At 39.4% G+C, this 15,546-nt stretch overlaps 2 protein-coding genes across 2 annotated transcripts in view; both read right to left on the bottom strand.

Moving 5' to 3' along the window:
* CLSTN2 (calsyntenin 2) overlaps positions 1-15,546 on the bottom strand; it is a 317,847-nt gene that overhangs the window by 6,583 nt on the left and 295,718 nt on the right. Inside the window, exons 10-14 of the mRNA XM_083742081.1 lie at positions 15,361-15,527; positions 11,068-11,216; positions 10,120-10,346; positions 4,126-4,296; positions 2,812-2,957 (exon numbers count right to left, since the gene is read on the bottom strand). Coding sequence (XP_083598207.1) covers positions 2,812-2,957; positions 4,126-4,296; positions 10,120-10,346; positions 11,068-11,216; positions 15,361-15,527 — 860 coding nt within the window. The remainder of the gene's footprint in view (positions 1-2,811; positions 2,958-4,125; positions 4,297-10,119; positions 10,347-11,067; positions 11,217-15,360; positions 15,528-15,546) is intronic.
* The window catches only part of LOC310844489 (uncharacterized protein), a gene marked incomplete at its 5' end in the record, with an annotated part of 301,437 nt that overhangs the window by 226,552 nt on the left and 59,339 nt on the right, over positions 1-15,546 (bottom strand). The window lies entirely within an intron of this gene.

Raw genomic sequence — 15,546 nt, 5'->3', positions numbered from 1 at the left:
TGTCATGTCAATATCCTTGTCTATCTAAAGTGGAGCAATGGCATGAAGTGGTCCAGGTGCTATTCAGCATCCTATCACCCTTAAAGTTTTACAGTCCAGCACAATCTTACACTGGCATAAATTTACAACAAGAGTTTTATAAAAAGGCTCTAATATCCAGTGGGTGCAGGAGGCTTATCTACAATCTTCCACACAGAGCAATATTTGATAATAGCATTCTATTTCCTGTTGGTTTTTTTATGACCAACAAGAGAAGTCATAAGCTGGTCAGTATTTTAGACATTTGTGGACTCAAATAATGTAGAATATTTCCCTACATTGTCAGTTTCAATGACAGCATTCAACATTCTCAGGATTTAACAGTGAAATGCTATAAATCACTTTGGGCACACTTAACATTATAGCCACTCTATAGGAGCAGAACCCACAATGCGAGCCGTTCTGAAAGTTTCTCCGCCAATGGTAAGAGAAAGCTGGAGCACCTATGGAGAAGCTACTGACTGCCCTTCTCCATTCATTGTTTATCCCCCTCCCTTTTCTCTGTTATTATATTCATCAGCAGGATAAGGATAAGGAGCAGGGATAACCATTCCCTAAGAGGAAAGATGAAGGATCAACAATAGATGGAGAAAGCCAAGTAGCTCTTCCTTCACTTTGTGTGTGATTATTTATTATTAATTCAGCTTTCCTTTCCTATTTGTTTTAATGGTACCATTTAACTGTTTATTTTAATTTTGGATATTTATGTTTTAATGTTTTTAAAAATATTTTTTTATACTTTGTAAACTGCTTAGAAGCCTATTTTGGCATTAAGCAGTATATAGTCATAATCAATTTCTTTCCCTGCTGCTCCCAATGTCAGTCAGTAAGCATTTTATGCTTGTTCAGCATCCTTGGTATTCAGTAAGCTGCTTTTAGACTCCTCTCCCTTAGCCCCCGAAATATCTACTGAACTTCTGCAACCCTCAGGTTTCCCCCAAGCTTGCCTTCAACTACCTCTTGTGTTGATCTGCTGTTTTGGTTACATAAGTACAGACACTCAAAATATGAGTTCACAAAAGGAGGGCACTCTAGGAAGTTGTTTAGCTGGCAAAGATAGATAAAAGACTGCGATAGAAGGGTGATGGAGAAGTGGTCATGTGCCACTGTGAAATGGCAGGGCTGTTATATCAAAATAGGATGGCTCTGACTGTAATGAGCAATTGACAGTCACTTTGTGAAAGGAGATACGAAGTCCACAAGTAGAAACTCCTGATACAGTGATGGAAAATCCCTCTTCTCTACAAAGGAGAGGATGCTGTGAGTCCTTAGTGAGACTTATTGAAATGCTGTTTCACCCCACAAAAAGGATGAAAGAAGATCATGATGGGAATGCAATTTTAGTTCTATCTTTGAGTTGTTTTCTGTCCCTTCCATCTGCGTGCTCTCATCTTTGCCCAGTTTCACTTACACACTGCATAATGTCTCTGACAAGAGCTGCCACAGTCAGCAGCTGTTGCTCTTAGAGTGAAATGCTATCTACATGGTGTGTGTGAAGCTGAGAGCCAGAGAGGTGTGCAGAACAGCAGTTTAGTATTCACAAGACAAATAGTCAAGAGCCTTTGAATTTAGGAGAGAGATGGATGAAGGAGAGCTAATTATAAACAGAATGGCACCCTGGCACGAGGAATTCTGCCCAACTGGATAACACAATATGTCATAAAATAACATTTCCAGATACTTCACATGTGCCATGCATGTGCAGAAGTGTCTAAGGCTAAGCCTTCCAACTATGCGCCTCCTTAGGGGGGACCCCCACATACATCGTGTCTAGTAACTAAAAGAGAGTGCAGAGTGGGTTCCATGCAGGGAAGAATCATCACAGGCATCATAAATGCTTTTAAGTCCCCATTTCTGTCCTATTAATGTACTTGGAAGATATAAATTCTTTCCTCTCCTGGACTTACATTTGGAATTTCTTGCCAATCCATGTCAATCGGATGTGTTACCTTTGAAACTACTCATAATGAAATTCACTCTCACAGTTGCTAAATATCTGAAAGTATATTTATCAAGTAATATCTGAGGAATAAGTAAATAAATATGGTAAATAGCACACCTCCATTAGCTCTCTGGAGTAAGCTATTGCCATGATCCCTGCTTTTCTATTCAATAGGAAACTGGGAAAATGCATTACATAACAGGATTGATACACTTGTTGGGTGTTGGTGGAAAACATGATGTACAGAACTGCTTCACAGATAGTGGGCTCTCTGTGCCTCTGATCTGATTATAATTCTACCATTTCAACTGCTATCATTTACTGCCTAGTCTACACATTGGAACCAGACAAGTCAATGGTTAAATTGGCATGCAAGCTGACCACAAATGGCTATGCTCATTGCTTATTCATATATTCCAGTAAATACTGGAGAATGCTTATCAAGAAGCAATATTTTCTGAGGTAAACGTTATATGAACAAAAAAGGCAAAAAAGACCAGTTTTAATCTCTGGTTTAAAATCTAACTATGATACACATGAACTCTGGTAATGCTGAATCATAGCTATGTTAATTACAGATTTTCAGTGTGTGGGTTTGTGAAAGCTGGGGGAGGAGATGGAGTATCGTTCCAACCTGTTGGGTAGTGTTACATCTGAAGTGATCCATGGAAATGCACTGAAAGTACGGGGGCACATTATAGAAACGAATAAATTTCACACTGCTTCAATGCAGGATTTTAAACATTTACTGTGCTGAATAATTAGGCAAAAATAAAACTCCTTTTATAACATGGAAACAGTGGTCAACATACGTTTTACACAAGACTTACCTCTAAATTAAATTCATTGCTGGTGTAACGTCCATTAAGTTCTGAGCACTTGATTCTAAACTTCCTGTCAAAGATGGAAGATGTGTGCCAATTACGATAGCGTAACTGTCGCAAGACTTGTGCGTAGTTTCTCATTGTGTCCACACCTGAAGCCATAAGACATCATCAGTAAGTAAATGAAAACATACACTGCACAGACTATAGCCATGAAATAAAAATAGGGCTGTTGTTGTTTTGGCAAATGAATAGCTTAATAATTTGAATATTAAAATATGACATTAAAAACACATGCATCTGATCAATGCATGTAACAAAAGGTATATGCCTAGAAATCATAATGAGAACAAACAGACATGTCATCACTAGCATTAAATCAATAAGGTTAGTTTCACAATATGCACTGAAAATCGAAGTTTGTCTTTCCCATGTTAGCCCTATTCAAACATGGGCTAAAAATGAGGAGAGATGCACACACAGTTGTCCCCACATTGAGAGGGAAGGTCTGAAAGGAGATTCTAATGAATATAAAGAGAATCCTTCCCATGACTGGGATACCTGCCTTACTTTGAAAATCCCCTTATCTTGAGATCCCCCTTCAGACCTTCCTTCTTAACACAGAGCCAGAGCCCAGTGCCTGTAGGAGGTGGGGTTGAGCTTGCAGGTGGGCTCCCTTTCCTCTTGGAAACTGTATGTGTTTGCCCCCAAAATCTGAAGTGGCATATTATCAACCCACATTCCACCATCTTGTAGTACAGGATAGGATATATATTCCTCAACATGGACAGAACAAAAGCCAGGCATAACTCTGGCAAAAATAATAAATACTATTGGTGGCTAATAACAATCCTCTTTTTATAGGGATATAACATTTTCCATTCATAATATTATTTTGAAGAAAACAGACATATATTTAGGGACTATCATTCGAATTACGAACACCACTTCTTTTTCTGCTAAGTGCTACATTAACAGTATTTAGAAATCTGAGGTATTTCATTATTTCTTTGGTTTAAAAAGCAAGACCTGATCTAGTACAGAAAACCTAAAGCATTTACCAGCAATAACCAGGTCATTTGCATCCAAATGGAGGCAGGGACTTCTCCCCCATAGCAGGACCCCACATCCTTCAGAGAACAATTATTCACATGATGGATTTAAAGCAACTCTTTCTAAGTTTCGCCATGCTAATGAATTCTACTCTTTCCTTAAACAAAAGGCTGTAACTTCCAAATCACAAAAAAACAACAACACATTTAATTTAAAACTTAGAAAATAAGTTGAAAAGGGGAGGAAAGATCAAGAAATTAAACATACCATATATTGAATACCCTGCAGTGGAGTTTGTAGCATCCAAGTGTTTTCCTTGAAGTTCTGTCCGATCCAGTTCTAAACATTCATGTGTGGGGTCCAGTTCTACTCCAATTACCAAAATGTCACAAAAATCCAAGTTATGGTGCATTTCTTCTAGGGTAACTGGTTTATGGACTAAGGATCAAACAGGAGACAAACACAAAAGATCCTAGTTAAAAAGCAGCTTATGGTGATACTATACAATGCACTGCAACATGAGCTGCCCCATTAATAGGGGAAATACACCTACATCAGCCAACGCTGCACTCACTTGCAGGAAGTGGCTTTTTTGCAGCCTTCCCCTATTCAGAACGGAATGGGAGAGTAGACATCCAATCCTGGTATCCAGTGAAATGTGGCCATTGAGGGGAGGGGTTTCAATGTAGGAAAGACTTAGTCAGTACAAATGCAGAATGAGGAGGAAGCACAAACAGCCTCTTGCACATTTTGGATTTTTGAGGAAACATTTACGTAGATTTTTGTAAGTGACGTACGAGGCACTGTGGGCACATTGGCACCCCCAGGTGCCACATTGGTAACCCTTGTGCTAGGACAATTGGAAGCAGTGTTTGAAATTCCCATTGTTCTAGTCACATTTTGCGACAGGGAATTTCATTAGCCCAAGCAGTTTCTGAGCTCTGGGCGCAGTACTGCACCTAAGACAAAACCTTTTTTTCCTCCCCACTTCCAGCTGAAGACGGGAGAAGAAACCCTCTTAAGAATTTTAGGGGGGTGGGCAGGGGAAGAACAGGACCATATTAAAAATGAACATAATATTTTAGCTGCAGTCCATTCATTTTCAGCTTTGTATTCTTCTTATAAAAATAAGCGTGCCTAGACATTCTGTTGTTGCACCCATAACCTGTAGGCTTAAGGTGCCATTTAGCTGCTAGCTTTCATATCTCCATTTGTACAATGTTTGGAAGGTGTATTAAAGCACAGTATAGGTCCTGGACATTATTTGGAAAGCACAGAATTAAAATTTAATCTTGGAAACAAATTTACATATGGATAGTTTTGCTGTTCTGCTGTCAATGTGTACTGACACCAACAAGGCCTACACAGTATGAAGTACGGAAACCACGTAACCAAGGAGTTGTGAACTGGAGCAAGACTTCTTCTCTGCCAGTACATTTGTCTCAGTCACTTTATTACTTAAAGAAGGAGAAGAAGATCCAGTACCACCCATCTATGCAACTTGATGATTGTTAATGGGCAACGCTTGTAAAACTTGACATATAAACTTGCTCTATTTCACTATAGAGAATAACAACTATCTTGTCACAGAAGGAAGAGTATGCAAATTTCATATTTAATTCTCTGGTCCACTTGGCATCAAGTGGCTGGAAAATTGACTTAAACTGTTTCTCTCATGGGATACATTTGGAAAAACATAAAAGGAATGTCTCTTGTAGAAAAGTCTTTTGGCAGTTATGAAAGGCTTCGGCCCCACATTTGATTGCTGAAAACCTTTCCACCATGGTGGTTCTCATATTGTTGGGATAACATTTTAAAACACTGTATGTTCTGTGATAATCAGAACTGAAGTCAGGGTCTGCAAGCCAGTCTGTATATCCCTGGTACAGTGGTACCTCGGGTTAAGTACTTAATTCGTTCTGGAGGTCTGTTCTTAACCTGAAACTGTTCTTAACCTGAAGCACCTCTTTAGCTAATGGGGCCTCCTGCTGCCGTCACACCGCCGGAGCACGATTTCTGTTCTCATCCTGAAGCAAAGTTCTTAACCTGAAGCATTATTTCTGGGTTAGCGGAGTCTGTAACCTGAAGCGTATGTAATCCGAGGTACCACTGTACTCCTGTACAGTTCCTGTGTGCAATTTTCTTGTAATGTAAGTGAATTGCATATAATGCAACATGAGAAAGAGTTTCTCAGAAATCTGATTGTGGAAAAGTAATGTCTAAATTGGATTGCAGGGTTCCAGCATAAACAAAATTATCCCAATACGTTAGGAAGCCTAGTCCTAACATAGCACTATATCCTAGTTTCTTTGTTTGCACTAAAATATAGTCCGTTTATTCTTTTATGCTGAGGGTGAGTGACATTTGCACTGATTCCCTCAAGTGCATTAAATATATATTCACAGGTGCAAAGACAGGCACTTTAATATTGCTTTAGCTACCAAAGAAAACATAACATATACAAAAATAGTTCCAAGTTAAATAGGACGCTGATAAAATATATAATTCAATGTTGTGAGCCAATGATTAATGTTGGTAGCAACATGGTTTACGGCAATTTGCTTTACCCACTTTTTCCAGCTATAATTAAAAAGAGCATAAGCTTATAACTACAATGGACCTGAATGCTTTTCAAAATTAGATTGTCAACATTTGCTAGCAAATGCTTTCAATTCCATTCAAAATAGTTTGTGGCCACCTAACAATTAGATGCATTGTGGTACCAATGTTTCAGGAAACTACCGTATAATTCCTCACTGTGAAACATTTCAGCCTCTCTCAAGCTCCATAATACATAATTCTAGATGTAATCTAAGTATTTCCTACATGGCTCAGGGACTGACAATGCCATAACCGCCCATGAGAAATGTTTGTCTTCTGACCCAGTTTAGCTCAGTAGCACTGTCATCTGTTTTACTGTCCTGTGGAGCACGGGGCATGACCAAGGCAGGGATCAGGGTAAAATGCTACTGATGCAGGCAAACTGGTGTGTTCATGTACATGCACATGTGTTTGTATGGATAAAAGCAGCATCAAAATTTAGCAAATGCCTGGATAAAGGAAGGAAGCAGTGAAAGATGATGCCTGAAAAATCAGAAATGAAAAACAAAATTAGCTCTAACAATGACAGAGAAAGGGGGAAACTGATAAGTGGTTTTGAGAGAAAGAAAATGAACATGCTTCATTATTTCCCCACTTAGCTTTATTTTCTCTCTTATTGAACTTTCTAGTTTTACAGCAGTGCTGGATTAACATCAACCACTGAACATATCTTCAGAGTGTAATTTCCTGCTCCATCTACATCTCTTTCATATAAAATTGTTTAAAAATATACAGCATTACTTTTCATTTGGACTCTCATTTAATTATACTGGGGCAGCTAAGAATTCTGAGACTTTGATTTTATTGTAATATCAGATGTAAAATAAAACAATTGTATGCACAGTTTGATCTGTATGATTTTGTATGATTATGGGCTTCTCATTCACTACCTTGCATAAACAAGAATAAAAGCTTTTTTTGTGGTGGTGGAATGAGAATGGGAGGAAATAGAAGGTATTTTGTCATTATTAAAATATATCTGTTGTTTTTCTGTTTTTAACTATTCTTAATTATCTTTAGTGTACATGTCCCTCAGCTTTAATAATAATAACAACAACAACAACAACAACAACAACAACAACAATAATAATAATAATAATAATAATAATAGTGATTTGTTTGCCGCAGAGCTACGGTGGGTATCAGTCCACTGCAAGATTTGGCTCTTCTACTGAGTCAAGAGCACTGTGTGCTCCAATGGACTCACTGGAACTCCTAAGTGCGTAGAGGATTGTAGCCTGAGTTTGTGTAACTCCTTGCCAACATCCCGTCCATATCACTGGAATGAAGACATGGGCACCAGATAAGGATGACAGGAAGTCTGACCTGTGTGTGATCAATAAAAACCACTTTACCTTCTTTCAGTACAAATTATACCCTTTACTAAGGTGAAAGTCAAGAACATCCATTCCCATGACTAGTTTCTGATGGGCAGCCTTCAGAACCTGACCTGCATAGTTCCAAGTATCAGTTAAAACAGTCTTAAACTGGTTGGTGCTCTTCACAACCCACACCTTTTGCATACGCAGAGAACACTCTTTAGACTGAGAGTACTGAGCTAATCAACCTTAGTAATAAACCTAAGGATTATGGCATCTTCCCTATGTTTCCTGTGAGAGGTTGGGTCAGGTAAACCTCCTTTCAGCAGTCTGATTCATCAGGATGCTGACTATAACTTTCCAGACTCTCTTTACCTCTTTCCACGTGTATTGTGCCTGCCAACTGAGACCTACTGTGTTAAAAACAACCAGCTTAACAATAAGAACCCACCAGATACAATACATCACATCATTTTGGATTGTCCTCTTTTCGACACCCTTCACAGAGATCTCCTACAGTTTAAAATATTGATTTACAAAGAGTTTGTAATCCAATATTTGTTATGGGGTGGTACTCCCAAAACTATCAAGACTGTTTCGGGGTATTTAGCCGAGATCTTTAAAGCTAAATCTAAAGTTGTCTGATTTATTCAATGGCTGCTATCTAGTCTTTTATATATTGTATGTGTTTGGATTATTAATGTATTTGGATGACTTTGTGTGATTTTATTGTTTAAACTTATGCCAATAAAGGCCAAAAAAAAAGAAAAAAAAAAGAAACAAGAACCACCAATCTTTGGGAGCCTATGGGCACATTTGCAAGCCACAGAAATTATATTGGCCATACAACTACACGTCAAATATCTGAAGGGCAGGCGCATGGAATATAGAGTAAGCTTGTTTTCTGCTGCTCCAAAGGGCAGGACCTGAACCAATGGATTCAAATGACAAGAAAGGAGCTTCTGACCAAACATTAGGAAGAACGTCCTTACAGTAACAGCTGTTTGGCAGTGGAACAGATGATCTCAGAAGGTAGCATGCTCTCCTTGATTGGAAGTTGCTGAACAGAGGTTGGGTGTCTATCTGTTGGTCTGTCAAGGATTCTTTAGCTGTGATTCATGCATTTCAGAGGGTTGGACTAGATATCCCTTGGGATCCCTTCCAACTCTACAGTTCTCTGATTCCATGAACTCTGTTATAATCCCCTCCGTTATAATCCCCTCTCCAAAAAAATCACCCATGCTACATTTAAGCTTGTAAAAAATTCTATTGGATAAAAGTTTCTTTCAACCTAACGTTGGGTGCGAGGACCGGATCCTGTGAGCACCATGGAAAATAATGTGTGGACTCAGTGGGAACTACACTGGCAACCCATACAACAGTGCAGGCAATAAAAGGGGCCATTCATCTGGCCAATTCTGACAGATATCTAAAAAATCTTACTTGACTCCTAAGAGGAAACCAGCTAATCCTGCACTGTCTAAGCCTGGTTGGATAGACAGGACATTGTCGTCCAAGGAGGGAGGCACTGAGACAGGCACAAATATCTTGAGTACAGCAGCTGCACTGCCACCGCCACCCAGACATGAGGCAGCATTTACTTTGCATTCTGTTCCTGTCATGGGAAAGAGGCTACTGCCCCTCACCAAAATACATAAATACAAAATGAAGCATAATGGTGAGGTGAAGCACGAACAACAGAGATGAGGCATTCAAAGTACTACAGACGAACGCCTCGCAAGACGAAAAACCCGCTAGACGAAAGGGTTTTCCGTTTTTGGAGGCGCTTCGCTAAACGAATTTCTCTATGGGGTTGCTTCGCAAGACGAAAAAATCTTGTGAGTTCCCGCGTTTTTTTCTGCTTTTTTCCACCCTTTCCCTAAGCGCTAAGCCGCTTATCAGCTGTTCCGCTGATAAGCCGCTTCTCAGCTGATCGCTAAAAGCCACTAGACCGCTAATAGCGCTAATCCGCTAAGCTGTCAATGGGCTTGCTTCGCAAGACGAAAAAACCGCTAGACGAAGAAAATCACGGAACGGATTAATTTCGTCTTGCGAGGCACCACTGTACTTCTAGCCACATCTACTCTGCAGCATTTCCCTCCTAAATTGTAATTGTTGTTGTGAGCCTAAAAAGGGTGAAAACATATTGCCTTTCAGTGTTCCTAAGAAGCTTCATGGATTATAGAAGGCTACAGAATGTTTGGAGGAAACCTAGCTGGGTCTATTATTTTTTAATATTAAGCATGCAATAGGTTTTGTCTCAGTCATATGTCCTTCTCAGTGCTACCTGGTGCTTATTCTCTACTGTCACAGAAACCATAAACTCTTAAGACCCACAAACCTCTATCTTCAGTTTCCTTCAAGTCAGGAGGGTGTTCCATTTTAGTGACTGTGCTGACAATTCTGATATCCGGTAAAAGAATCACGCCTCTTTCTTGTTCAAATTGTGCAGCCGGTCTTGCAAAATGATCCATCCCACTTATTGTAATCTTGGGCTCCTTGGCCTGAAACACCATTACATAGGCATCTATATCTGGGATACTAATGCAGACATCTTCACCAAAACATCTGAAAAATATATTATTCATTAACTTCATGGGAGAGGTTTTAGTGTACATTCTTCCTTTGCAAGAAGCACACAGTCTGATGAAAAAACATTTCAGCCAATTCCTTCTTCTTCTTTTTTGGAATTTTAGCACATTTGCCTTTCCCCCCTGTCTACCCATAGGGCAGTTATGAACCTACTCAGCTCCCTGTGAACATTAGGAGCACAATTACTCAAATTATTTAAAGGGTAGCTGAGCATATCATTGGTAGGCATGATCTTTAGTAAGGTCAATGCACACATACCATTTAAACCCCTTAAATAACATATAACCAACAGTCAATTGTTAAATCTGATTAGATGGCTTCTAATTGTTAGGCATTTTACATTAGGTACTCAAATTGATACTTAATGGGTTTGATATAGCTATCTTGTTAAATGTGCATCACGAACCTAATCATCCATTTTACACTGAATGCATCAGGAGGCCATTTCACACACATCCAGAACTCTATCTGAAGTCAATGGGCATGCAGGAATTAGGAAATTACTGTATAGCTGAAATTATTTCACTGTAAAAGTAAATGTAATTCTTAAGCTATTCGCCAATTCATTAAAGGACCAATTATATTGATAGATTTTATTTTCATGCCATTATTCCACATCCAAACCTGTAAGGTTCTTGATATGAGGTTTAATGAAGTATAAGCAATGGTTGAATCAAGCTCAGTGAGTATAACTTACTGGACTTTGGATGAGACTTTAAGACGGCGGATGCCTGAAGTTGGAAACTGTCTTGAGTTGATATAGGAGACCTTTTGGAGAGCTTGATTTATATTCACAATGTCATCTCCTTCTATTACAAGTACTGACTGGGAAGGATTGAAGTGATACTGGTGGGTGGGGGGCAAAGAATATAATTAGTATTTAGGGAAGTAATATAGGATGAGTCATTAGAACATTTTGAATAACAAGCTTCTAAAAACTGTTTCACAGAGACCAGTTATATTCCCATCAATTTTTTTAAAAAACAAACCTACAACCCTGTAATTTTATTAGCTAATGTTTGTTCTATATGTAAAAGCCATTTATGAGCAAGCACCCACCAGGCACTCATCTACCATACCTTTTAGTAATTATTGCAGCTATAATTAACAGTAAAATAAATTAGAAGTCAGTGGAAGCACTTTGAATCAAGACAATTTCCTCTACTCTTCATATTTAACCATCGTGCTTTTGTCATAACTGCAGCTTATTACAATGAAATATGGGGGTCATTTTTTCTTTGCAAGTTCAACAAAAATATTCTACTTTGTCAATTCCTTCCAAATCTTTATACTAAATGGGCAGATGCTTTCTTATTCCACTATAGAAATGAGTGTCTAGTAAATCCAAATCACAAAATGCTATTGGCCTAGTGGTCCATACATGAAGCAGAATATGGTGTGCGTATATGAATTAGTAGAGACTAATAAATACAACTTCTGACTACAGGAAGATATGCCATATTTTTAAATTATCCAACATGTAAATGCTGGAATGGAATGTCATCGCCTGCAGCAGGTTGTATGATATGTTAATTATGTTTAGAAAGTTGAGGCAATTTTACTCTGTTTTAGTAATTTAGCATTTGTATGTTTTAAAGTATGGCGGAAAATTTCTCTTGATTTTCTCCTTTTTTGTAAACCGCTTTAAACAATCATGCAGAATATAAATTTTATTCAATAAATGAAATAAATATGAGATCAGGATTATATTTTACTTCACCTATACGTCACTAGCCATTGCTAAATTCGCTGTAGATGAAAGAAACTGTGCTCGCTTGCTCAAGTTTGTTAGAATCTCAACATTTGTATCCTTATTTACGGTACCTTTGTTTACTTTATTAGCCTAGACCAGTGATTCCCAACCTTTTTTTGGCCATTCCCCACCTAAGCATCTCTAAAATCCTGACCCACTCCCCCTCTCCCCATGACATATAATTCTTATTATTCAAAAAATGAACTCCTATTCATGTGGAGGAAGCCTAATAGACCATACACTGTTAATAACTCATTCTTGAATTGCCACCCTTAAAAATCAAATCACGCCCTTGTGGGGCATGTGCCCCACATTGGGAACCATGGGCCTAGACAAAATGGCACAATCCATGTATATGAAATGGCAAGTGTAACAACAGATGACTAGTGAACATCTAATTACCAAGCTCACCTGCACATTCATCCTGTTCTTGTTTTCCAAATTAGGTAACGTTTCAGACAATGCTCCCTATCTCTTTGTTCCAGATTTGTGTTTTATATTTTTATGAAAAAGCTACTTGGCATGCATGCACACGATTTGCTTCTATGTACAGGTATGATTTGCATACAGATTTATTTTTATTTTTATTGAAAGACAGGCACAATCTGTCTTTATTACTGTCCTGTTCAACTCTAGGGCCAACTGCAGTTCTTTCATCAGGACATGTCACTGTCAGGCCAACTAGAAAACGCTGCACGAGACCCTATTTCTGACAGCTCCTCTCATTTTCCTCTCCTGCTGTCACACTGACTCTCAAAATAGCTGAAAAGGTAAAAATGAAAGGAGGATCTTGAGCCATGCCAGCTTGTAGATTGGAGACAGAGAATGTTTTGAAGCTGAAAAATTAAACTCTTGCATTTATTTCTCCCACCTGCAGCTGCTTCACAGAGACAGCCGCTTGTCCATACGAGATCAGCCGTTGGGAGGCAAAACAGAAGACAAGAAATGCTGGCACTCCTCAAGCAGGCTTCAAAGAATTGTCAGCTGCAAACAGCAGTGTACAAACTGCGTTTCCTATTGATCACCAGATAAGCAAGAGCTGATGGAGGGCAACATACATTTTTAATAAACAACGTATTTCTTTATACATATTTGCTCACAGCCAAGATTTTATACAAAATATTTTTAATTTATGTTTGATAAATTTGAATTTAGCTGCTACTGTTTCTTTGAAGACGAAGAAAACCCTGGGAAATCATGTGTTTGCGTCATTACAACGGAAAAGCAACTGCTGAAAATATTTCCATTTGTTAACCTACGACTATGATATTTAGATTTTAAGCTTGCAAAAAGAAAACTTTGCTCTCCCACAAATCAACTACCCAGCCTGCTTTCTGCTGTTTTGTACAGGGGTTTCCAAGTGCCCAAGTGGTGTTGGGCACTCCCCCAAAGCACTGAGCACAGGGCTGACAAAGTCCCTTGTTCTGGGGTTCCCAATGCCCAGAAGCCAGTAGCCTTGAGCCAGTCATTGCCTCTCATCCTAACCTAACTTACAGGGTTGTTGTGGGGATTAAATGAGGAGGGGGTGAACCATGTACCCCACCTTGTAGAAAAGGAGGAACATAAATGCAACACGTAAACTAAATTATAAAATGTTCCTTATTCGTCTTTTGCATCCTGGTCTTGAATTCAAGCTCAAGGAGTAAATAATCTTCCATTGCAGGGACAGCTTGAATTCAAGCCAGGAATCCAAAGAATTATCTTTTGTTTGCAGTTTCAATGCAAGATGGAGAGGTACAGAGGTGTTTCCAGCTATACCACCCCCTGAATTTGTAGTTGTGTAAGAAGAAGCTGCTGCAGGAGAAAAACTGTGAGTAACACCATGTGAGGAGTTACTGCCTGAATGGCGATGCTAACAGGGCAGTGGATTCTTTGTGAAAGCTGAGGACTAGATGCTTGATCAGATTAATGTGATCGTTGCCTAATTTGTAGCAGACATAGCAACAGTGGGTAGGACATCTAGGACAGGTGTGGAGAACCTTTGACCCTCCATTTGTTGCTGGATTACAATACAGTCATAGCTCAAGTTGAATGTGCTTCGGGTTGAACGCGTTCGAGTTGCGCTCTGCAGCAACCTGGAAGTAACAGGGCGCGTTACTTCCAGGTTTCGCCACTCGCGCATGCACAGATGCTCAAAATGATGTCACACGCATGCACGGAAGCAGCGAAACACGACCTGCGCACGCGCTGTCGCGTCTTGCGTTCTGTTCAGGATGCAAATGGGGCTCTGGAATGGATCCCGTTCGCATCCCGAGGTGCCACTGTACCCAAAAATCCCTGGCCATTGGCAATACTTACTGGGACTGATGGGAGTTGTAGTTCAGCAACATCTGGAGGGTCTATTGTTTCCCACACCCAATCTAGGACTAAGGACAAACAGTTCAAAGTCCCTTGTTATTTTTGTCACTGCTAGGAGTTGTAATGTTGCTACATTTATAATACTGATTTTTTTTGGGGGGGGGGGCGTTGTATGCCATTGCATGCAACACAATGTAGCTTTGTTTATTATTGCTGTTACTATGAAATTATACTTGCAATTGTGGATTTTGTGATGTATCTTTGTAAGCTACACTGAGAGTAATTTTTGTGTGGAAAAGAGGCATAAAAAAAGTGTTGATGATGAAGGGAAAGTTTATTTTTTATTTTATTATTTATTTCATAAAATGTGTACACTGCTCGGTCATTAAAAGACTCATCAAAGTCATTTACAAATGATAAAATAGTAAAATCAAGAGGGGGAGAAATCACATTTGGTGGTAATGTCAGGTGACTGGCAGGTGGGCGGGGCTGCGCACCTGTTCAAGGGTCCCATGGGGTTGTGGTAGTTGAATTGTTGATCCCATTTGCCTCCTCCATCCAGTTACCCATCCCTGCTCTAATGGTAGTCATCTTCAAGGTGCTACAGTAACTGTAGCACAAGCCTGATGATTTGTGTGCTGTATCTCCTGGAGAACGTGCATGTTCCTTTTGAATGTCTCAAACATACCATGAGCAGAACTGAACGCTGAAAAGCCAAAGGGTTATGAAACACCCATGGCACTTGGCACCTATTGGTTTATAAAGGCAAAAATGGAAGCATTCAGCGCCACATAGCTCCTCTTCTGCTCAGCTGCTTCCTTGCATGACTTCATGGCATATTAGATGGCTTCTGGGAATACATTTGTACTCTACCTTGTGCTCTTCACTTCATAAATCAGCTTTAAATGTTATCAAAAATGATGTCAGTTCATCCCTCACCTTTAGTCCTTGGCCAAGACTCTCCAGGGAGTTAATATCCAAACCTTCCTTGCAGGCTTGCAAACAGGAAATCACTTTCTGACTCTCAATTTTGCCTGGTCGGATGGTTAGGCTGGCAAGGCTGCCATGGAAAAACTGAGCAAATCTGGGTTTAGAGACTTCACCTCCTATTAAAAAAAGAAGCAC

This window comes from Podarcis gaigeae (assembly GCF_964106915.1).
Source record: "Podarcis gaigeae genome assembly, chromosome: 5".
Taxonomy (NCBI): domain Eukaryota; kingdom Metazoa; phylum Chordata; class Lepidosauria; order Squamata; family Lacertidae; genus Podarcis; species Podarcis gaigeae.
The sequence above is the reverse complement of the archived record's forward strand: the minus strand, read 5'-3'. Positions and strand labels throughout refer to the sequence as shown.